The sequence below is a fragment of the Struthio camelus genome, chromosome 8 (genome assembly GCF_040807025.1).
Source record: "Struthio camelus isolate bStrCam1 chromosome 8, bStrCam1.hap1, whole genome shotgun sequence".
Classification (NCBI taxonomy): domain Eukaryota; kingdom Metazoa; phylum Chordata; class Aves; order Struthioniformes; family Struthionidae; genus Struthio; species Struthio camelus.
Genome location: NC_090949.1, coordinates 31,184,085 through 31,206,987, shown reverse-complemented (window position 1 = coordinate 31,206,987; position 22,903 = coordinate 31,184,085). Strand labels below are relative to the sequence as shown.

The 22,903-nt window shown below is 41.0% G+C and overlaps 2 protein-coding genes and 2 long non-coding RNA genes across 9 annotated transcripts in view; 2 read left to right on the top strand and 2 right to left on the bottom strand.

Annotated features, from left to right (window-relative positions):
• The window catches only part of OSBPL9 (oxysterol binding protein like 9), a 69,808-nt gene extending 69,582 nt beyond the window's left edge, over window positions 1–226 (bottom strand). For 2 of the 3 annotated variants that reach the window (XM_068953124.1, XM_068953114.1), the window contains exon 1: window positions 87–220. In XM_068953124.1, the coding sequence (XP_068809225.1) occupies window positions 87–197 (111 nt within the window). In that variant the 5' untranslated portion in view covers window positions 198–220. Of the gene's footprint in view, window positions 1–86 lie in introns of all 3 variants that reach the window. The other variant, XM_068953120.1, reaches the window with a different exon arrangement.
• On the top strand, window positions 134–3,854 carry LOC138068050 (uncharacterized). The gene is made up of 3 exons (XR_011142609.1): window positions 134–246; window positions 786–1,039; window positions 3,676–3,854. It is a non-coding gene; the product is annotated as an uncharacterized lncRNA (long non-coding RNA).
• LOC104149570 (uncharacterized) lies at window positions 3,848–21,166 on the bottom strand. 2 transcript variants are annotated; one of them, XR_695360.2, is made up of 3 exons: window positions 20,986–21,153; window positions 14,674–14,779; window positions 3,848–5,663 (listed from the first exon to the last, which is right to left on the bottom strand). It is a non-coding gene; the product is annotated as an uncharacterized lncRNA (long non-coding RNA). The 2 variants fall into 2 exon arrangements; XR_011142610.1 differs by lacking the exon at window positions 3,848–5,663 and adding an exon at window positions 13,802–14,401 and having other exon boundaries at window positions 20,986–21,166.
• Window positions 21,165–22,903, top strand: part of EPS15 (epidermal growth factor receptor pathway substrate 15) — a 53,772-nt gene continuing 52,033 nt past the window's right edge. For all 3 annotated transcript variants that reach the window (XM_068953112.1, XM_068953113.1, XM_068953111.1), the window contains exon 1: window positions 21,165–21,306. In XM_068953112.1, coding sequence (XP_068809213.1) covers window positions 21,280–21,306 — 27 coding nt within the window. In that variant the 5' untranslated portion in view covers window positions 21,165–21,279. The remainder of the gene's footprint in view (window positions 21,307–22,903) is intronic.

Here is a 22,903-nt window from a genome sequence, read left to right as displayed (position 1 = left end):
CGCCCCACGTCCCCTCCCCACCCCCACCCCAGCGCCTCAGCCGGGCTCGCGGCTCCTCACCCGCCCGGCCCGCCGCTGCCCCTCACCGTGTAGTAGGAGAGGAGCCCGGCGTTGTAGTCCAGCACGAACCAGCGGTACTGCCAGCCCTTCATGACATTGGTCCATTTGCTCAGCGGGCCCTCCATGATAGACGCCATCTTAGGCACCGAACCGGCACCACCACCACCACGCGCACCCGCCCGTTCGGTGAGGGGAGCAGGGGAGAGACACGGCGGCCGCCAGGAGGGAAGGGGGCGGGGCACGCAGCGAAGGGGGCGGGGCCAGGAGCCACACTTCCCCGAAGGGCGGGGGAGGGGGTGTGGTTTGCGCGCGCAGCGGGACCTGCGCGCCAGAGGTGGGGAGGGGCTCCTCCGCCCAACGGCTGCTGGGGAGGCGGGGCTTAGCGGGCAACGGGGGGGGCGGGCGAGCGGGCGGGCTGCCTGTGGGGAGAGGCGCGGCTGCGTACCGCGAGGCGAGCGGGCGGTTGGGGAAGCCGGAGGGGGCGAGTCCGAGGGTGTTAGCTGGGGGAGCCCGGCCCTGAGGCAGCGGGACTCGCCTCGCGGCTCGGGGGAGGCAGAGGGCGAGGCGCGAGGGAGCGAGCAAGCGGCGTGGTGGGGGCAGGGCGCGCTGGCGCCCGGGCGTGTGAGGAAACAACGTCCTGTCAGCTAAAACAGGCGTCTTTGCACCCTTTAATTTCCCTCGCTGTTGGGTTTAACCCTGTGTCTCTCCTTTGTTTGCCTGTCCAGAGCTCGTCTTGGGTTTGCCAAGCAAGTCCAAGGGCCCTGGTCCCACTCTTGAAGGAGCTACACGGCCAGGGTCCAGGGTGTATAACGGCACATTCAGGACTCGAGATGGGAATTGTCTGCTCTGGTACTAGAGTGACCTATTAAGGGTAAAGCTTATTTAAATAGGACGCAGCTTTCCTGTGGACTGGTCCAAGAATGTGGAATGAATTCCCCAGGAGCGATGGACAATCATAAATCTCTTGTTCCGATGCAAGGCATGTTCTTTGGCGTTGGCCTGCTCCAATGTAAATATGTAACTTCAGTAACACAAAAACTTAAAAGGACCAATAGAGATACTCATATTCCTCCCTAGGGAGAGGCACCATAGCAGTGCAAGTGGTGCTTTTTCCATTAAGTTTGTATTTGTTGGGCAGACTTTCATAGGATAGTTTTTTCCTTGTTTCTTTTAACTGGATGTAAAAACAGCTTTTTGTTTTTCTGATTTTGGTATAAAAAGTTCTTCGTAGTAGGGCTGAATTGGTTCTAGTGTCTTGTAACAGTGCAGGTTAGGGTTATTCCAAGTTAACTAATTTTTAGAGAAAAATCACCCCAGCTTCTCCTTTTGTGAAAGGATCACTCCAAGGCAGAGCTTGGAGTGCAGAGCATTGCAGCCACCTGTAATAATAATCCTGTATTTATTTTACAGAATAATAAATAATTCCTATTTCTAATTTTTTCTTCCTGTTTCACATGTCACATTGCTTACTAGTTTGTTACCAAGTAGCATTTAAAGTGTTGGCTTTATAATACTCCTTGGAGTCACACAGTAGGGTGTTTATGCATGATGTTACCAGTTCCATCTAGCTAATGTACAATTCACTCTTGACACCTGGCTTGTTAATTTTGATAACATTCTTTTTCAAGCTGTGTATGACCTCAGTAGCCTGTTTTCCTATTTAGTTTCACTGGCCTAAACAAAGCACTGCTGCCTAGAAATTATACCCAGGCAAGCAAAACAAAAAACATCAGATGGTGCCAGAACATTACTAGTCCTACCATTTACAGCTTTAGTTGGATTGGAGCTTTATTATCTCAGATCACTACTTTCACTGTATTATACCACAAGAGTTGGAACCATTCAAAGAGCCTGTGCAACAAATCTCTCAGCTTAACTGTGAAGGGGCTCTCTCTGGCAGGGCATTCCCAATGAGCAATTTGTAGCAGAAAAGCTTTCTATTTATCTTGGTTTGCCAGAGGGTGAATTTGTTGAGCTTCAGTGTACGCTGAAAATCTTACTTGTTCTTTGTTTTCTTTGACTTTGTTGAGGGGAAATGTGCCAAAGACTTGTCTGTGCTAGAAAAGGCTAGTTCAGTTTTAGCTAGTTCAGTTTAACTAAGCCTTGATGAGCCTCTAGAGTAGTTGGAGCAGTTGTGTTAACAGGTGTTGAAGGGGAATTCCTCTCCAGACTTATTTTAAAAATATACTGAGGATATTTTCTTTAGGTGATTAAGCAGCGATTAGAGAATCATTGATTAAAAAAAACATAGAAATTGAAATAACAGGCTATAATTTCATGGGCATTTTTCAGCATTCAAGATGCAGTATCTCATCGTTTAATGTACTTTCTTACTATGCCACGATGATGCATCTTTTGTGTATATCAGATTATTTCAGTACGTATTGAGCATTTTTGTGAGGGTGTTGCTGAGAGGATTAGACTTAATGAGCTATGTCCTTCTAATAAAGATTCTGGGTGCCCGTTATAACAAACATTTTAGTTAATTAAAAAAAAACACTGAAATCAGCCACAGCTGTGATATAACCTGTCTTTCTGTACTTTGTATGTTACATCATCATCACTAATTTTGCATAAAAAATTATTTGAAATAGGAGTTAGTAAGTTACTTCCTATTTTCTTTGCTTTATAATGTTCCTTTGTATCCAGTTTGGAACAATTATAAAGAGCTGTTGTTTTCTATAGTTATGAACAGTTTTATTGTGATGTTCTCCATATTTTACAAAATTTAAATTAGACTAGTATGTCACCCTCTTTAACATTAAGTAGGGTACTTCCTGCCATCTAAGAGAATTACCTACTATAAGGATCAACAGACCTGGGTAGAAAGCAACAGCTGTTACCTTGTGCTGCCTTTGTTTTATGCACTGTTCCTTTTGTTGCAAATCTTGCCCAGCATCAATCTTGCCACATAGAGGTCTCAAATAAATTATGTTGCTACAGTGTCCCGCAGGGTCCCAGCCAAGACACAGATTTCCTGACCAGCTGTGGTGTTTATCCCGTAGAGTGGCCTCTGGAGTGTTCAGACTGTCCCGGTGGGAATGTTGGGGGAAGCCTCAGATCTGCCCAGTCCTTACTGTGTTTTCCAGGACATTCAGACTTGCATCCTACTTTTTTCATGTCTTTCTTAAGCTTGCCATAAGTTGCATCTGTTGTTTGGCCACTACAGTCTAGTTCTGTATGGTTTCTGGCCAAGATAAAGGCATGCCCATTTAAAATACATTTTGGAGAAGGACCAGTGTTGGGGAGACTGAGAAGAAAGAGTATACTGAACGAAAGTCTGATATTTTAGAGGAAAATATTCCTGAAATTATAACTTTGAAGAACCTCAGTGATGAAGTTGTATGGCTTGTGGGTTTTCTTAAGGGTGTCGGGGCGTGTGACTGACAGCAGTGAAAGTAGCTCTGCAATTATATCCACCCCTCCACCCCCCCCACCCCCCCCGCCCCAAGAATGGGCTAACAGTTTCATGTTGTGTTTCTTATCCTATCAGGTCATTGTGTCAACTACTGACGCTGCAATCATCATAATTAAGAAATTCTGTTTTAGCCTGTTGGTGGATGATTCTTGTTCTGCTTGTTGGTAGCAAGTAATGTCTTTTATTTGTACCTTTAGGAAGAAATCTCCATCTGATTTCTTATGGGTGACAAATGCACTAATAAATCAAGATCAAGTAGAAGATGAAGACTTCTGTGCCATCTTCAGTGTCCTCCTGCTGTCCTGTAAAGAAGATATTTTCTAGTCTATCTATGCATATGCCAAATACACTAAGAATAGAAACAAAAAGCAGAGCCTAAACATTTTATTTTATTTCTTCAGAATTAAGTTTGTTTTAGGGGGTTGTGTACAGGAGGATAGATGGGAGAGAATCACCTTTGCCATACAAGCAATCATCCTTAAGAGAGGAGAATGAAATCAAGTATGCTATAAGTAGATGTGTTATACTGTCATTGTTTTAATAAGACTATACAAATCAGCACTTAAACCAGCAAGAAGACAGTAATTGTTTCTCCACCTTTTCGAGGCAACCAAATAATTCTATCTTGGGCCTTTTTTTTTGCCAAAGTTTATTCTTGTATGTTCCCAGCAAATCAAAACCATCAGCAATACATTTTCCCAGTCCTGTCCATTTTCTTCTGTTTTTTCTGATCTTAATGAATTGTCATCAGTTAGTTCCTCTAGGTCAGGAATGCATAACCTTGTTGAGAGCTGCTTAGACCCTTCTGACTCTTTTGAATGTTTCCTTCTTAGCATACACTTGTGCAGTAATAGCACAGAAGAAATCAAATTACTACTGGTTGCATGGAATTAAATTCCTCAGGCCACAGAACCCTTGTTCTAGTTCTGCTTATGGCTCATAGCTTTGCCTGGGCTAGGTTACTCAAGAGAAAAGACTTTACTTTCAGAAAAGCATCATAAAGATCCAAGTCTTCTGTGTTACTATCGTCCAGATTCTCTTCCCTTCACAGGGTGTTTAGAACTGCACTGGGGAGTATTATGATATTGGAGCCATTTCACAAATGCACATGGAGTATGTTCAGCCAAAATATGGTACCCTTTAAGAAAAGGCTGATGTACCTCTCTTGTATTTAACACAGTGACAAAGATGAAGTGACTGTTCTGAGACTTCTGTAATCGTTAGTTATTTAATCCTTTTTAGTAGTGCTGTATGTCTGGAAGAATGATCCTGCAAAACAGCAGTTGACTCACCAGTCAGGCACCAATATGCTACAGGATTAGGACAAGTTTGTCAGATGTTGCAGTATGTGTTAAAGAGAGTGTGATGCTATTCAGTTAAGCAATTTGAGTGACTCACTCACTGACCAAATCCTATTACAGGCCCCATAGGGAAACACATTTTAAGGGCATTATAAATTTGACTAGCTATATAACAATAACATAACTTTAATTTTGGTTATAGTTTCATAAAAGAAGGAATGTAGATTACAGTTTGTGGTTTTGTAAGACAGTTTGACATAATGGCACGTTATCAGGGAGGTGCAAGAAATGTAAACTGACATTTTAAGACTCAACATTTCTACAAGAATTACCTTTCTCAGCTTGGTTAGGGGCTTTGGCATTTAGGAATGCAAGTATCGGGTACTCCCTTCATACAGGGATGGGCAGAGGACTCCCCCCACATCCCTTACCTGTCACAGTTGAGATCTTTCAATGTTCAAAGATGGAGGTGTTAACAACAATACAAACATAACAGGGAAAGTATTTTCAAACAAAATCTGTAACTTAATATATTATAAATCTAGTCCAAAAAGAATTAAAAGATTTGTGTGGCCTTTATGCTGAAGAAACAACTATTGGAGCTATTTCCAGGAACTGAGTTCCTAAAAGCTGGAAATGTATCTAGCAATTAGAAAAACGCTGGATTGAATTTTGCAGGGTGAGTGGTTCACTGCAATCTTATTATTAGAATAATATTATTATAAAACTTAGAACAAATCATAATTTAGTCTTTAGAACAACAGGCCCGCAATCTTTGCTGAGTACAAGAGTTTAGAGTTCAGTGCGCTGAAATCACATTTTATACTCCAATGCACTCCTCAGATGGGTAACATCTCTTCATTTGATTTAAGCATCTTCTCATCCTGCGGGCAGAATTTATTTAAAATTTAATATAGAAGTCCATGCTATTTTTTCAACCACAAATAAGTGTTTGATTTCTCCTTTAGTCTCCACAGAGACTTTGAAAGATATAGAGGAATGCTGCTCAACTGGAATGTTTACTTTACTGCAGCTGTGGTATGCGGCCCACTGGTACAAAAAAAGGCAAATAAGCATAATCTCTTTTCCCTAAGCTTTCCCATCATCACCTCTTTTTACAGGGTTTGGCCTATTAACATGTTTCAAATAAGGTTATTTGCTCCTTGCAGTCAATTCATTTTGTAAATATGCAGGAGGTGCAATGTCTTCTCACAAAATTTACACTGTTTACAGAAGAGTTTGATGCAAAGCAAATTTACCAAGGGAAAATGCTAAGAATTGATTTGATATTTTAAAGAGCATTCTCCCTAATCATAAGCATCATGTGCTACATTTATTTTCAGGAAGAAGTGTTTCTTTTCTGTTATACATTAAATTTATTGTGTTATTGATAGATTCTGCAATATCATTGCCTTTAAAGCTAGTGTGTATACCTATACAAGTAGGTTCCAAAATATATGTATGTTATTAGGCTGTTATGGACAGTATCCATGGTTTATGGTTCAAAGTCTTATTAAAATTTGAAGGAAAGATATCTTTTCCCCTCTCTTTTTTTGTCCAGGTAAATAGCAGAAATAACGTAATAGACTTGAGCATATATCTGACTACGGTAATAAAGACATCGTGGGTACCAGATGGAAAATCAGGAGAGATGAAAAGGACAATAAAGATAAACTCAAGAGCACCTAAAGCTGAAGAATTAAACATAAACAACAAGCATATGGAATGAGCATTCTCGTGTGAGTGCTTCTTTTATTCATTTGATTCCGTGGTTAACAGTACTAAAGAGATATCTGTTAAAATTAAGCTTCAGTAGTGTCAATTCAGAATCAGTTCCTGGTTCCTTCTGCATTTCATATCTGGATTTAAGGACAAATTGTTTTGTTCAGATCTAGAATCACTCCCAGTGATTTATACACAGGAAGGGCCTTGTAATCTCTCATCTAATACTACCCTGATTTGGAGATGCCAGGGAGATCTTTCTTGAGGGTTACTGTTTCTTGCACATGGATTTGGAGACAAAGGTAGCAAGGCTTATCCTACCAAAAAATGGGAGAAGGCTTTTTCTTTCCTTCTGAGAATGAAAATAATCCTTTTTGGTGCTTGCTTAAAAGATTTACTTCCTCCTTGGAAGCAAAAATGCAGAAATGCTTTTTTTTTTTTTCATCCTCCTCAACTCTTTTTCTCTCCCTTCCATAAGGAAGGGAGAAAGAAGAAGAGAATTGGTTTAGTAGAAGAAAAATAAGTAGCCATCAGCATTTGCAGAATAAACTTAAATTGTTCCCCAAAAATCATGACCTTCACTTGAACCTCAAATTCAGAGAACAAATGGGTGTTTTGCTATTTTGACAGCTCTCAGGAGCTGTCAGGAGACTATTCTGTCTGAACTTCTGGACCTGTGTGTACAATCCAGCCACATCTGATCCCCAAGGACGTGGTGACACTTAGGTTCACAGCAGCATCTCCTGCAGCTTCATCAGCTTGATTTCAGCAGGAGGGAAACTCAAGTTCAGTGACCAGGCTGGCTAGGTTTCCAGTTTAAGTAGTATGAAGATAAAAACCTGGGACACGTTATAGTGCACATTCACCAGCTGTCTAGACTAAATCAACCACTCACATCAATTATACAACTCCAGCTCAGGTAATTTCTGAGCTACAAATCCTTGGAGGCTTGGAAGGTACACCAGGGCAGTATCACTACATGCTTATCTACTCCCGCTGTCTTCTACAGCTCCCAGTTAATGCTACTGCTAGAGACAGGACACTGGGCTGTTTGAACCTTTGCTTTGAGCCGCTACATCTATTCTTATATTATGTTCTTATTTTTATGAGTTAACTAAGGAACCTAAGCTATCGGTATTTTTCCAAGGAGTTTCTTTTTTCCAGTAGAAGAGTGGAATTTCTCTGGGGATCTTTAATGCTATTATAGCCTGATTTTACTTTTTAATGGTAGAGCCTGATTTTGCACAATTTCTAACATTCGCAGTCTCACTGACTCGCTGAAGCTGAAGGTGCTCAGAACTGCTGATATAAGTCCATGTCACAGACTGAAACAAAGAGAGTCTTGCTCAGCTGGTAGGCAGCAGCACATACAGAGGAGACGTGGCAGCTCTCTTCCTCAGTTTGTAAGCCAAGAACTCGATGAAAATCCAGGCCTTTTTGCATCTGTTCACTTCTAAGTTTCTAAAGTTCAGTTGTTCTACTTGTACTTCCCAGTGCCCTGATAAACTATCTGATTTGAACAGTAACTTCTAAGTAACTTCTGAGCAAATGCTACAATAACGTTAACATTAAAATCTATAAATGCTACTGGGGTTAACTGAATTCTGTGGACAGTTGCCAGAAAATGGAAAGTTATGTCATTTGCTTTCCATTCCCCAAGAAAGTTAATTTTTGAAAATAAACTTGTGAGGAATATACTAACAAGCAAATGTAACTGTAATAATAATAATAATAGTAATGAGTTTTTAATATCCATTAGAATAAGATGAAGTTAGTAATATTCAGTACTCGATAGTTTCTTACAATTTTGTATTTACTTGAGGTATACAAAGTAAATAGTTTTTTTTTTTAATTTACTGGTCAAGTTTGCAATACAATTTTTAAATCAGCTGCACTAAATCTTTTGACATAAGATATCAACCAAAAAAGACATGAGTTTAATTGGGTGTTCCTAGTTCAGACCAAACAGGCCAAAAGTTGTTCAGACTTGTGCATTCCACTGGTGTTGATGTGGTTACATGCATATAATCAAGAAGAAAATTTATCCTATTGACTGAAAGATTAAAGCATGTAAATAGGCAAAGTTAGGCTCTGGTATTCATATTGCATAAGAAAAGAGGAAGATCTAAGCTTTTCATTAGTATTAGACTCCTTCTGCTTTATGCTGACCTAGTTCTAATTATGCTATTTCTAGTATACCAGCTAGAGAAAAGATGTAGTTCTGAACACAGCAAAATCAATAGCAACTGAACTGTTTGTCTTATCAGTCTTGCACATTTTTGATGTCTGTCAACATTGATTTACATATCTGATAATTTTAAATTAAACAAAATCCTACCCACAGTTTTCCTATCCAAATATCATTTACATACTGATAACATTAAACTGTTCTGTCTGTAAAATGCTATGTCCATTTAGCTTTATGCTTTTGGATAGGCATTTAAGTTTTAATATAATCTTTTAAGCATCAGGTGGTGTCTCATACATTTAATTACTACAGTGTCTCTGCACTAAATTTGTTCATTTGGACTGCATTTCTAGAACAAGAGGAGGAAAATCTTCTTCTGAGTTGTGGACCAGTCTTATACCCTGCATATTTGTCTTTGCTATAGAGTTAACTCAACTGGTAATTCCAATGCTGTTTTAGCTTGAATCCCATATATCCCTAAACCCTGAATTCTAGCATTATAGTACTTTAAGGATTTCTGGGGATAATCAGTACAAAATCAGTTGATGCAGGGACTCCGTGAAGCATAGGTAACATCTTGCAGTGTAGCTGATCTTAGTAGTGCTAGGCTGACTCAAGCGCTGGCTGTCATTTCTGTCCCCAGTAGCAATATAGCCACTCTGTACAATGAATGCTCGGACAGTTTAATACTTCTAGGAAACGTTAGATATTTTTTTCATGCAGAGAGAAACCCTACAGCTTGCAATATTCTGTTATCTGGGTTTTTTGAATGTACTGTGCAGTAAGACTGGCCAGGATTCCTGAGGCTCAGAAATTCAGACAAACAGGTACAGTTCTGGGGGGGATAGATAAATAGACAGATATATACATAGATAGATGTGTGTGGGTCTCAAGACGTATGGTAGCTTTAACTCAAGTTTACTTTATGGTGAAGACACTGCCTAAGACATAATAATGCCTCCAGGAACAATGCCTCCACTTACGCAAGCAGTGAACCAAGAGTCTTTGGCAGAGGGTCCTGGGAGACACTAGAAAGTATGACAAGCTGGGGAGAGCTTTCTGATAGCTGTTCCTATATCACATTGTTTAAATGGGAAATCAGTAGACTTCATATTCCAGTCATTTTAAATTACCTATTTGTACTTCAGGCCTGACAACCAAAGCATAGGTTAAAGAGAATTTTGGTTTCTGAACCTTTGGGGTTCACTTACCTCACATTTTCAAGCTTTTCTTGGCAATCTTGAAGGCCAGAAAGGTTCTATACTTTCTTGCTTTTTTGTTTGCTTTTTAATTAAAACTCAAATAACCCATGCAAGTGTTTAATTCCAGAGGATGGAGCTTTATTAAAAAACAAACAAAAAATTGGAAAATATATGATAACAACTTGATTCTGATTCACGTCTCTTAGAGGAATTTGTTTTCTCAAGCACACCAGATTTGAAAAGAATAAGTAAAAAGGTAAAAAAAAAAAAAAAAAAAGAGAGAGAATAGCATCTTCCAAGTGTATTGGCCATGTTTATCTAAAGTGAGACAAAGAAAACTTTTATCCCACTTAACTTGTACTGTTGGATGGCATTTGGACTGGCCTCCTGTGTTTGGCAGCTCATCTTTGAGCCATCTGTTTCAAATTATGCATGCTCAGGGGGCACATTGCAGCGAGGGATACAGTTCCCTCGCTGAACACAAGAAATTTGAATTGGATTTGCAGTCTAGCGATCTGTAAGTGTGGATGTGCAATCATATGTTCAAATAAACTCTGTTTATTTTGGATAAACTGAAGCATTCATACTACTGGAGAAACTTGAGAGAGGATATAAGTGGAGAGCCTTAAGCCATATGCCCTGTCCTGTGTCCCTTGTACAGTGCTCAGGCAGTGCAAAATAAGATAAAACCACCCAATTTCCCCTGCTAGGAAATTTCTCTTTTAAATAGAAAAATTCTCAATGGACTAAGATGATACAATAACCAGTTTTACACACCATGTTAACAGTGGATTAAAAGGACTGTTGGGTAGAGAAACTGCAATTTGGTTCCCTCAGTTAATGAATCATCTCCAACCCTGTCACAGCGCTAGGGATGAATTGAGTAGTGAATCAGAAGGCTGTAACCAATTCTCCGAGAGCCTCTGTTATGCAAGCAGATCTTGGCCAGGAGAGAGGATTTGATCCATAAACTTTAATGGTGCATTAGGTAAATATTGTATTATTCGTGACATACTGGTGGCACTTACCTTTTTCATATGTTATCTGCTTTGGCCATTTTTCTTTTTAGAATATACTGCTTGTTCCACCCCTCCCTATCCTTCCTTTCCCCAGAACGCTGACTCAATTCCTTTTACCCTTTCAGCCCGCTAGCAGTTTTAGGCATTTCCTTGTCCAGTTTTCAGTGGAACAAGTAACTTCCCTCTCATCAGCAATGTGCGGCTCTGTTGCAATTGTTGAATAACAACGTGCTAGCTGGAGACGGAACAGATTTCTTTACAAGCAGTAGATAGTGACATGAGACCATAATTCTCTTCTCTTCACGGAATACACTGAAACTATGGACTTCAATAACACTTGTGTATGTGAAAAGGAAAGTTGGTTCACGTAATGCAGTGGTGGAAGTGGTATATTTAGAACCAGCCAGGAGACTTGGAGGTTAAATGTAATTTTGTCATATGTTCTCTTTCTTGATGATTGTATTTCCTTTTTATAGGATTTCACATTAGCCAAAACCCCAGATTGTTTGCATTATCAGCAAAGTCTGATTCCTCTAGTAATGAGGGTCAGACTTAAGTAACACAGTTTATAATAAATTGTGAACAGAACTTTGACCAAATGGTAGATCTGATTCAGTGGGATATGCAGGAAGACTCTAATTATGACATCAGGCCGAGTGAGGTGCTTGAAAATATTTCCTACTGTTAGAAGTAACAGATGTTGTTCATTTAATCAAATAATTGTTTGAATTGTGCATTTGAATTTTGTGAAAAATTGTTCAAATTGTGAAATTTGAAATGTGCAATTAACACACCTAAAATTTTAGTAATTTTATATTTTGTAATATAGTGCATCTGCTTGTCTGGACAGGTCTGATCAAAAATTGATTCTTTATACTACATTGCTTACTAAAGTATTAAATTGTGTTACTTTTAAAATTAGCAGTCTCCAAATAGTTACAGGAATTAATGAAAGTTATTCAGCAATGTTATCAAATCTGGGTACCTGAAAGAAAAAAGGTTTTTCAGAGCTCAGTTCTGTGTGACAATGTTGGTAACTCAGTTAATCTTTGAAATAAATCTGTAAATACATGTCTCAATCCTATACTGCTCAGATGACATACATGTAGATTTTTAAACTGTGACTGTAGCAATTCCATATATTGGAGGAAGGGATTTGAAATTAGCAGAATTAGATATTATGTTGCATTTTTTTAAAATAAATTAGGTTTGAATACAATAAACTTTGTGATATCTTCCAGGCCTGTCACAAACTTTTGTTGTTTATAGCTAACAGACATCTTGCTCAGCTCAGAATCCCCAGCTAGAAAGATAAAAGAGACTGAAAAGCAAGTGTAAACAGAAGTCTATATTTATAAATACAACAATATAGATTTTCTTGACCTTGATCTCTGCCAGCTACATGGGTGTGTGTGTGTGTGTGTGTGTTTATATATTGTGTGTGTATAGTTTGTATTTTCAAGCAGTGACTTGTACCATCTAGCTAATGGATCTGTTCCATAGTCCTATGCAGGAGACCCACAGCTAATTTCTAGCCTTGGATTTATTCCCTACTCGGAGAATTGGAAATAAAGCAATTTATTTATAGCAACTTATTTATATATTCATTTCACAGTTAACTAAACGGGCCCACTGATGGTTTCCAAGCGTTTTTCTCTTGCTCATCTATATATATGTAATTCACCATCATCGAGAGCTAGCAAAAGGAAAGGAGATAGAAGTTCATTAAATCACGTTTGTAAGTATTTCTCTAACTAAGTTCACTAGGTTAAACTTGATTAACCAGTAACAAATTCTGTCTCTTCAGTAAAGAGGAAGAGACTGACAATCAAGCTTGTTTAAGTTTTGAATGTAATTTGAATACCTTTTGAGTCATGGATATTCTTTTAGGAAGAGCACATCCCCTGTTTCTACAAAACTTATCCAGCTATCTGAACTCATCTAGCTTATCTGGCTTCTGCCTCTGTCTTATACTGAAAACCTTGATGCTTTCTTCCCTTGGTACTTCAGTGGTTTTTTTCATTTTTATACATAGTAACCTGTTTGTCTTAGCAGCACTTCAGGTGTTTTGTCCTAAAGAACATATCCTGCCATGTTTAAACAAATTAAACTGATATGGGAAACTGAAAATCTGGCTGGTTTGATACTGGTACATCCTTATCATTAGTTTGGATCTACTGTAGGTATGTATATAGAGATATATTGATACATTCTTCAATTGCTTCTTAGATTTTTTGTCTCTTATTTAAATTAATCTTAATCCAATAACAGTAGGAATTAACTCAGCTTGTCTTTCAGATTCTGGGATGTGTGTTTTAAGGCTTGAAGACACTTAAATGTAATTTTATTGGTAAACTGAGCAAGTTTGATTGAAAAGCTACCATGAAGCCATTCAAATCCATGATGTAGCTTTCACAGTTGCAGTGATTAGGTATTTTCCTTGGCTGCTTTAATTGCTACTAAAATTCAGTTAAAGAAATTTCTTCTATGGAGGATCACCAGATTTTTGTAGTGATATTTGTTGAATGCAACAAGTGAAGCTAGTGCAGTATCTTTTATTCTTATTACAAATGATGGAAATGAAATGTAAAGTGACACAGAAGTAAGCAAGTCCTTGTCAGCTAATGGTGTTCAAATTCCACTAGTGATGTTTGCATCTGATCAGTCAGGTGCGCACCTCAAATGATCCCATTAGAGGCTGAATTACTGCTGCATTAGTTTTGCGATTTAATCTTTACAAAAAACAAAAAAAAATCAGGCATTAAATAATTTGATTGTCTCTAAGAGTTTTTCATGTTTCAATTGTGTGTGTGCACACCAAATGAACATTGTGAGCGACTCTCTGCACCTTTACTTTGTAGAAATTAGATAAATTCCAGTCTTTTATATTTAACAACAATATTTATTCTATATGTTTCAAATATTATTTTTCCTAAAGGAACATATTTTAGGTGCTATCTAATCAGTCATGTTACACTGCTATTGTTGAGAATACCAAACTGATTTAAAAGAATGAAAAAAGAAAGGTACCATGTGAACACATATTTTAAGTGTATGTCAATACTTCAAGAGTCAAGAAAACAAAGAGAAGGTTTAAGGCAACATTTCTCACTCTTACATGCTGACACCAGTGAGATTATCTGTTTTGAACTCAAAGCAACATTTTGCCTATACTGTTGTGCAATAGTTGACCAAGTAACGGGACAGATTCCTCTCTGCTGCACAGCTGTAAATCAAAAATAACCCCACTAGCAGGTGGTTTCTTGTTCATCGACGTACAGCAGGATTTTGGTTCTGAGAAGGGGGAGTGCAGCAGGAAGAACATCTACAGGGATGCCTGCAGAGTCATGCCATGCTCCTTAAGTCTGCAGAAAGGTAACTCCAATAGCCTGCAGTCTTCCATACACCCTTTTAATATACATGACTGGCACGGATGTAGGCAAGTAGTGCGTTGCTCTCACTTCTCGCTGTATTTGTCAATAATTTTTGGTCTTTTCCATATCAAGAGAGGCATGAAAACACAGTTTAATTAGCTCAGTTTTAAATGTGGCTTAATCACGGCTAGCTAACGTAATCATCTCTATCCTTGTCTACTCTAAGAACAAAATCACCTTTCTAATATGATTAATACATATTAATACATCTTTTCTAATAATAATAATACACCTTTTCTAATATGATCTAATATGATCTAATAATAATAATAATAATACACCTTTTCTAATATGATCAATTTTCCACCATTAATAAGGTCTTGACTTACCTCCTCCCTGTCTCTTTGGTAGTCCCAGAACCATCGTCCCAGCGACGTCTTTGTTCCGTCACCAGTGTTCTACCGCTGCTGTTCACGTCTGTGAGAGATGCTGTTGCTGAAAGGAAGTGGAGTATGATTTAAATTTGGGAAAGAGGTTAACTACTAGTGTAAAATTAAAGGTATGACTATTGTGGTGTCCTAAATAAGGATGGTTTTAAACATGTGTTTAACTGATGCCTGAATCATCGCTCAACTCGAGGAACGGGCGCAGGTACTAGGTTTCTGTGATTTCAGAAAGCTAGTTTTTTTGTCTTATGACTAACATCATTGCAGCAATGCTCTTTTATTTTCATAATTTCCAAACTGTTTTGATAGCCTGATGATTGTAATTAGGAAGAGAAGAAAATGAAAGAAAACTCAGAAGATTAAAAATATATAAAAAGAGAAAAAGAAATAAGAGGACGCAAAAGGAGAGGCTCAAGACATAATGCTAGTATCAAGAGGTATTGTAATGAAATAAAAATGGCATCACACTGTAAGTAGTCATGAGTTTGTCCTAAAGACAAACCCTTTTATGAGAAGAAAACAATTCAATCGATCGATGATATGCTCTTTTAGCCAATTACTTCCTGTATATTATAATTCTGAAATAAATTAATAATCTTTTTGATGTACAGAGTGAATTAGTTCTGGGTTAGGGGAACGCTGGGAGTTCAGTGTGTAGCTTTTTTATAATATTCTTTACTAACTTAAAAACATAATAGAATTATAATTGCTTTAGAAAGGTGAGTCATGCATTCCCTGGACTTATAGCATAGACAACATGCCTAAGGGAAAAAAAAAAGAGGATAAACTGTTGGCACAAGCCTTTCTGCCTACTACTTTTTAAATGTTTTAGTTTGTGACCCCCATTTTGGTAGAATATACAATACATATTACAATATTGATGTGAATAATTTATAACAAAGACTGCTGCTGTTTCAGCAGTGGTATCACTTGCTCTGTTTCTGTCAGAGTACGTATTAGGCTGTACAAGGCTAAATCTCCGGTTGCTATGCCAGTGGGCATCATGTCAAATTAATGCCTATATAAGATTTATCTGATTTTCAAATATGATCTTCAATTAAAAATTAAATCTTATGCGGAAAAACACCACTGTGCTGTGTCATCAATCTAGTTGGTCAACCTGACCAAATCAAGTGGTCAATCTGACCTTTTATATGTCTGTATTTTCTCTAATTCTTCTTGGGCATGAGGTATAGTGCCATAAGAATGGCTCATACAAATTAGCTGGAGAAATATGCTTACAGTCTTAATTAACAGATAAATTTTGTATGTTTTAAAATGGTATAGATTGGTCTGTAGTGCTGCTGCATTTTAAATTCGCCAATACTTCCATCAAACATAATTATTTTGAAGAATGTTATTCAGGTTTTTATTAAGTGTGACATTCCAATGTCTTAGTAAAATTTCAAGATTGCTCTCTCTAATTATCAGAGTCCAAAAATAGTTTTGCCCTTTGGGATTCCGAATACTTGTAATATAAATTACAATGTTTTCCAAAAACAAACTGGTACAAACAGTTATTCCTTACTGTACTCTATTTCTACAGGACATAAGATTGTCAGATGAAGAAAATAAATTCAGATATATTCTGAGGTTTTTCTAAGCTTCAGAAAACACTGTTCAGATATATATATGCATGCAAACATACCTTAGCATGCTATTTTGTGTTTTGCTAACACTGCTACTGCTTTGTACGAATTTGATCATCTCATGACCCATTTTAAAACATCTTCAAGGCAGCTGTAGCTCTGATAGTCTGCAAATGGCCACGAGGAGCCAAGCGCACAGCACAAGAGGAATTAGCAAATTAGTCATTCAAATGCAGTTTTCATAACAATCAGTGTACATACTCCAGTAACTAGATGCCCTGCCTGTAATGCAGACATTACAGGCTTTATGCAAAAGTTAACAGATCTCTGTGGGAAGAGCCTATGAAGAAAATCAGGCTAGATTATCATAATGGTCTCTTGTGGCTGTAAAATGCATCAGTCTATCAATAAGCCTGCATCTGGCAAACTTCCAGCTGCATAAAACGTAAAGAGCACATGAAGCATATCCCGAGATGCATTACTAGTTAGACACATCTGCAGTTGTGATTCCTGAAACAGCTTGTGGTACCTAGTCCAGGGAAGTACTTTGAGATTTTTGATAAAAAATACCCTCTGTCCAAAGGGTCAAACTTTTGTACAATGATCTTCCTCATTTCTCAGAAGGGTTATTTCAATAAGCTAAGTGTGGTAAAATGCTGTATCAGGAGCACAGCTGGTCCTTGGCTTTCTGAAACCTGTGCGATGTAAGGCAATCTCTGCTCACCTGTGAGCCGGTCCCCTTGCATTTCCATCGCTTGATCACAGAATAATAATTCCTTTTATTCAGGATGTTTTGTGTTCATGCTTGTTGTTGTTGCTGTTCTGTCAAGCTCCCTATGGTTTAACCCTTCTGCTATTTAGATCCTTAATTCTGCATTTGTAATACTGGAGCTGCTAATCTGCTTTGCACTGAAATTCCCAAAAGCTGAGTAAGTCGTTTCATGACTAGGTATGCAGGAGGCAGGAGTGAGCCGTTGCTCTAATCAGCCTCTTGATTGTTCATGGGCTGTAATAATGCTTTTCCTAGAACAAGCAGGACGAGTCACACTAAATACCTAAGTGTTGTCCAGGAAAAAATAATGGGCTTCCTGTGTGCCAATCCATGATGTAAACCAAACTATAATAAAGAAAGGCACGGACACTTAAGATACTATTTCTGGGGAGACCAGTGGATCTGTTTAAAAAGTTACTAACTTTACTGAGGCCATTTGGTGAACATAAGAGATGCATAAAACACTGGGGACATTAGTGTCTGATTCTCACTTGTGCAAGGCCTTTCTACACTGTCTTGATATAGCACAGGTTTCAAATCCAAGCAAACTATTACAGCAAGTCATTTATGCAGTATCCTGCAACGGGGATTTGCGCTGATACAGTTACGCTATTGCTGTCGTAGCTGCGCTGGTGCAAGCTACATACCCCATCTTTCCTTGCTATGCCAAGAGATTGTTATTGTAAATAATAAATAGATAATAAAATCAAACCTGCTAATGGTTTTGGGTGGGTTCTAGTAGCCCTAGTGGTTCTCCTGGCAGAAAATAATCTGTTATAGGTTACTCATTTCAAAGTAGGAACCCTCTTTTTTGACCCTATGTCAGGAGATAAAATTTCTATTCCAGCCTAGAAGCAGATGGCTATCTCCTTCTGGAAGCTGTCATGCCAGATTCCTATAAATCTACAGTACAACACTTCATTGTCAGCAGGCTGACAACTGTTGTAATTAGAGGCCATGAGATGTCTGAGTCCATGGGCTAGCTGTTTTATCTCAGGTGGTTGGCGGCATCCAGGACAATACTGTCTGCTGGAGACACAGAACACCCAGCAACGACAAAGACCTATCTGAACGCACCAATCCAGTGTTGAATGAATGGGACTCATTATTTTAATAGGCAGAGACCACAAAGATTACCTCAAGTGATCCTCGCGCTCTGACTCTGGACACAGTGCCCACGTACATAATGTCCATGTGTTCTTCAAGACTGTCCATCCATCCCTTAGACGAGCCAAGCACGCTATCCGCATGGCCGGGGTGTGAAGGTTGAAGGTAACCACTTATCAATAACCACCTATCTGGCGCTGCCACGACGGTATCTGAGGCCCTACACAATGCCTGTTAGTTCCCAGCTACCACTGACTAAGCAGCAACCTCAACTCAGTCCGCTGGTGCTGACCAGGAGAGCTCAAAAGCAGTATGAGAAACGCTCTTCGGCTTGCTAGACCACTGTGCTCTTTACAGTCTGAGGGAGCAGGACTAGGGGTTGCCTCCTCTGCCAGGAACCCTGACTGCTGGTATCTCTGCCTAGCCCTGATATCAAGACTCTCAACTTTCCTTTCTCCCTGCCTTTTCCAAGCCCTTCAAACATTTTCCCTTTTCTTTATTTATCTCATTTCTCACTTCAGAACCTCTTCTCCTTGTTGCCATGAAAGTCAGCAGTTTGGCCTCCCAGGCAGTATATGCTTAAGTCTTTCATAGTAAATACCTTATTACCAAAAAAAAAAAAAAAAAACCATCAAAACTGTTTTATCTTGCAGTCACAGGAGGAGAAGTCACTTTACTCTGGGAGTTGTCTGCCACCGCCTCAGTATATACTGAAATAACGTGGCCATCCCATTCTGCTCAGAAGGGACAGGGGACATTTAGTCATATTTCAGGTGAAGCTGCCCTGCATGAAGGACTCTGTTGGCAGAGCTGAGCTTCCTTTCAATCTCCAGCCTTCCTGCACAACCTACTCTACAGTCCCTGCCAAACTTTATTCAATAGCCCGGCTGCAACTATGGGTCTAGTCATGGACTAGGTGGGAGACTCAGTACCCAGCATAAGAGAAAGGGCCGACATCTGCCGAGTCTGATAGCCTGCCCACAAAATCCTGCTCACAACAGCCCTCAACAACATCTAACTGCAGAGCCAGGTCCGGTTACTCGTTTTGCATTTTCCTTCCATTTGCAATGACATGCAGTCTGGCATAACTTTTCTTCTCCTAAGAGGCTGTGAGTCTGCTACCAGATCCCTTCTCCTCACCCAGGGAGAGGAGATGGAGAGAAGGGGAAACCAACTGGTGGAGCAAAAGGCACCCACCAGAGTTCATGGCAATTGGTAGAAAATCAACCCCTTCAAATGTCTCCTGAGGGGCTCCCTCCCAAATGCTAACAGGACCAAATATTGCTGTCCCCAGGAGACACAGCTGTGGTTTTACCATCTCCTGGTTTAATTTCCATATATTAATTATTGTGGGATAGCAATTTTCCATGTTTAATCGAAGAAGAAAAAAATCAACCTAGAAAGATAATAGCCTGTGAAATTTTACATAGGAGGAGTTGAGTGGGAGGTGGCGTGGAGGTGTGACAGTGATAAATATGTGAATGGTGTAAATGTTTTTATATCTATACTGTTGTTTGTTTTTTATATTCTTCCTCTCTCTCAGTGTCTGCTTTTTCTTGCTGAAGCTATGACTGAGAAACAGGGGAGTAAAGCAGAGGTTTTGTAAAACCTTTATGAGAGGATGGGTGCGAAGGAGGGAGCCTGCATGTTTCGTGACAGATGAGAAATAGCAGTTAGTCATGACTGCCAGCTGAGGAAAGGCAGGATGCAGAGGTGGGGCACGAGCACTAGGATAAGCATGAAACTGAACTGAAGAGGGAAAAACGCAGAACAGTAGAGAATTAAGAAGAAAGAAAAAACACATATTGTGAAACCTTTCCAATAAACAAGTATGATTCCTGTTTATTTCCTTTTATCAGCCTGAATGTGTATTTCAAGTTTAAATTGATGCCTGATCCATCTTTGCCTAAGTTAAAAAAAAAAGGGGGGAAATGTTTTCCCTCCACCCTCACGGAGTGAGCTATGACTTGGTAGAGCAAAGAGATCAGAAAAGTAGTTCAAACAGGCAGCGTGCGGCCGTGAGCAGGTACCGCAAAAGTAGCCCGTGCTCTCTTGTTCCCTGGCTCTGTTGTGGCAAGGGGAGATTTACTTGGGGGGAGCTGAGCGCCACGAGGGAGAAAAATAGAAAAAAAATAAATCATGATAAAAGCAGGAAAATAAAAGCGGTGACATGCATATCCCTTTCTGCCATTTTGTACACAGTTGTTTCCCACGGGTTAGGAGAACGCAGGGCAGTTTGCTTTCCACTCCAGCTCGCTCCTCCTTTTCCTTCTGCCTGCATTTTCTCCCCATTTCCTAAGGGTTGTTTGCCCCCTTTTCTGCTTTTCTGTCCTCCATCTAGCCCACTATTCCCTTTATGCTCCACCGAACGCAAACCTTCTCACAGAGAGACGGATATACATGAGCAGCAGTCACCTAAGCGGGTATAGCATCCATATACTCATTTCCTGTGAGCGGAGAGGTCGGGGAGAGGCAACAGGCCCAAATCCAGGCTGACCTTCATTGTTGATGAGCCAGGAAAGGACATGTCAGCTCAGCACGTCCTGTTGGACTCGCGTGCCGTTTCCTCCTGGGCTGTGCTCCCCATCCTGCTGCAATCCCAGACCTGATGCAGCTCCTGCTTGGGACTTCCCCCATCTGTGGGGTCCTGAACCAGAGCCTCGTAACAGTTCAAAGTGCTTGAAGCCCCTGCTGCTAAATATACGGGGCAGAAACAGGGCCAAGAGGGAAGGTAAAAGAAAGGCTAGGAACTGGGAACTGATGGAGACTTCACTGCAGGATATTTACCACTATAAGGCAGGTCCGATCCGAATCAGGCCACAGCTCCGGCTCCGGGTTTTTGTTGCAGCTGCCTAGAGCAGGCTCCGGCTCCGGCGAGTAGGGCCCGGCGCCCGGTTTTGCTCTCGGCTCCGGCTGCCGTGTGCGGGCGGAGGGAGGTTCCGGCTCCGGCCGGTCGGCGGGCGGGAATCCAGTGCCGGGTTTTGGCCGGGGCCAGCTGGGGAAGTTGCCGAAGTTGGGCCGTGAGTGCGGCGGCTGCGGCGCGTCCTTCCTGCTGCCCGGCCGGTGCATGATGGAAGCAGCATGGCCGCCCACCTCTCCCTGACACAGGTACCTCCCGCCGGCTTCCGCGTCGCCACCGCGCTCCCCGCTCTTCCCTGCCGCTCGTCTTCCCGCTGCCGGCGGGCTCCGAGGCCTGCAGCGTGACTGGGGGTGGGGAAGGAGACAGGACGGGACCGGAGCGGGGCCTGGGGCTGACCCCGGCCCCGTCGCGCCGTGGTGGGTGGCGAGGCCGCCTCACGCCGCCCCTCAGCGCTGCCCGGCCGCGCTAACGGCCGCCGGCGCTGTCAGGTGGCGGCGGGGGGAGGGGCGCGTGGCTGAGGCGGGCGGGCGCCGCTGAGCCCGGGAGGCTCCGAGGAGCAGCGCGGAGGGGGCGCCGCAAGCGGGAAACGAGATCCCGGCCGGCTGCGGGTGCCTTTGCCCCGGCAGCGGGGGGATAAACCTGCCGCGCCGGAGCCTCCCCCTCGGCGGGCAGCGCGGCCCTTGGGGCGGGCAGCGCCGCCGCCGCAGCCCGCGGAGCTCCGCGCTGCGCCTGCTGTCATCGCAGCTCGTCTTTTGTCTGGTAGGAAGGCGAAGGCGCCTGGCATTTAAAAAAAAAAAAAAAAAGGGCAGAAAACCGCCCTGTAGGTTTTGAAGGCAGGTGGTAAACTCGGAGGCGAAGGAAGTGCTCGCTGAGGGCTTGAGCAGGGTAGTTCTGGGTTTGGTAACTGTGCCCTGGTGTCTGTGCATGGACCCGCTAGTCCAGCTTCTGTCTTCGGTAGTGTGCTTGAGATATTTAAGTGACCGTATAGGAACGGAAAAGATTTTTGTAGCTTTTTGGAGGTAGTAGCATCTGCATATTAGTGGACAGGCAAGGAGATGAGCTTGGAAGAGAGGGCTTCATCTCTTGTCTTAGCAGTAACCTAACTCCAAAGGTACCATTATTCAGAAGGAACAGCTTGGAAGTCGTTCCCCCCCCCCCTTTTTTTTTTTTTAATTTGCTGCACTGCATGGTGTAGGGATGCCTTTTTGCATACTAGCTGTACAGATGCCTAATGGCAAAGGACTTAGATCGTGGTCTTAAAACTTGGAGAAGGTTAGTACCATTCAGTGTTCAGGTCAACTCACTTTGACTAAGTCTTATTGCTTGTATTTTTTTTTTCCTGGTGATACTATTCCTGATGATATTGCTTCATACAAGCGGTGCTATGCTGTCAGAAATATCTCTTATTCCTTAGAGCTCTGATAGCAATAAGCTGTGCAGTTTTGGTACTTCTTTGTTTCGTTTATCAGTAACATGAGAAACTTGCATTCCTCCATGACATAAGTCTGAGGAAGGCCTGTCAGTGCCCCCACTCTTTTCATGCCTCAGTCTGCTAGTCAGTTACCTCCTTTATATAAAAATAAGGACTAGTAAATAAATTTGATTAATATTTAAGCACATATAAGTAAAATAAAAAGTTGGTAGTAAGACTGCTCGTTTTGTAGTTATTCCTACGTGTAGCTGACTGTTGAGGAAACCCTCAGCTGTTCCATGGAAACGCGGGACAGTGCGGTGAAAATCAGAAGCTCACCTATGTTGAGGAACTAAAAATGTTTTTAAAGGTCTAAAGAAATACAGTTATAAAGTATAGCACACTGTGAAAGCTTGCTTTGGTGTTCCAAAGTG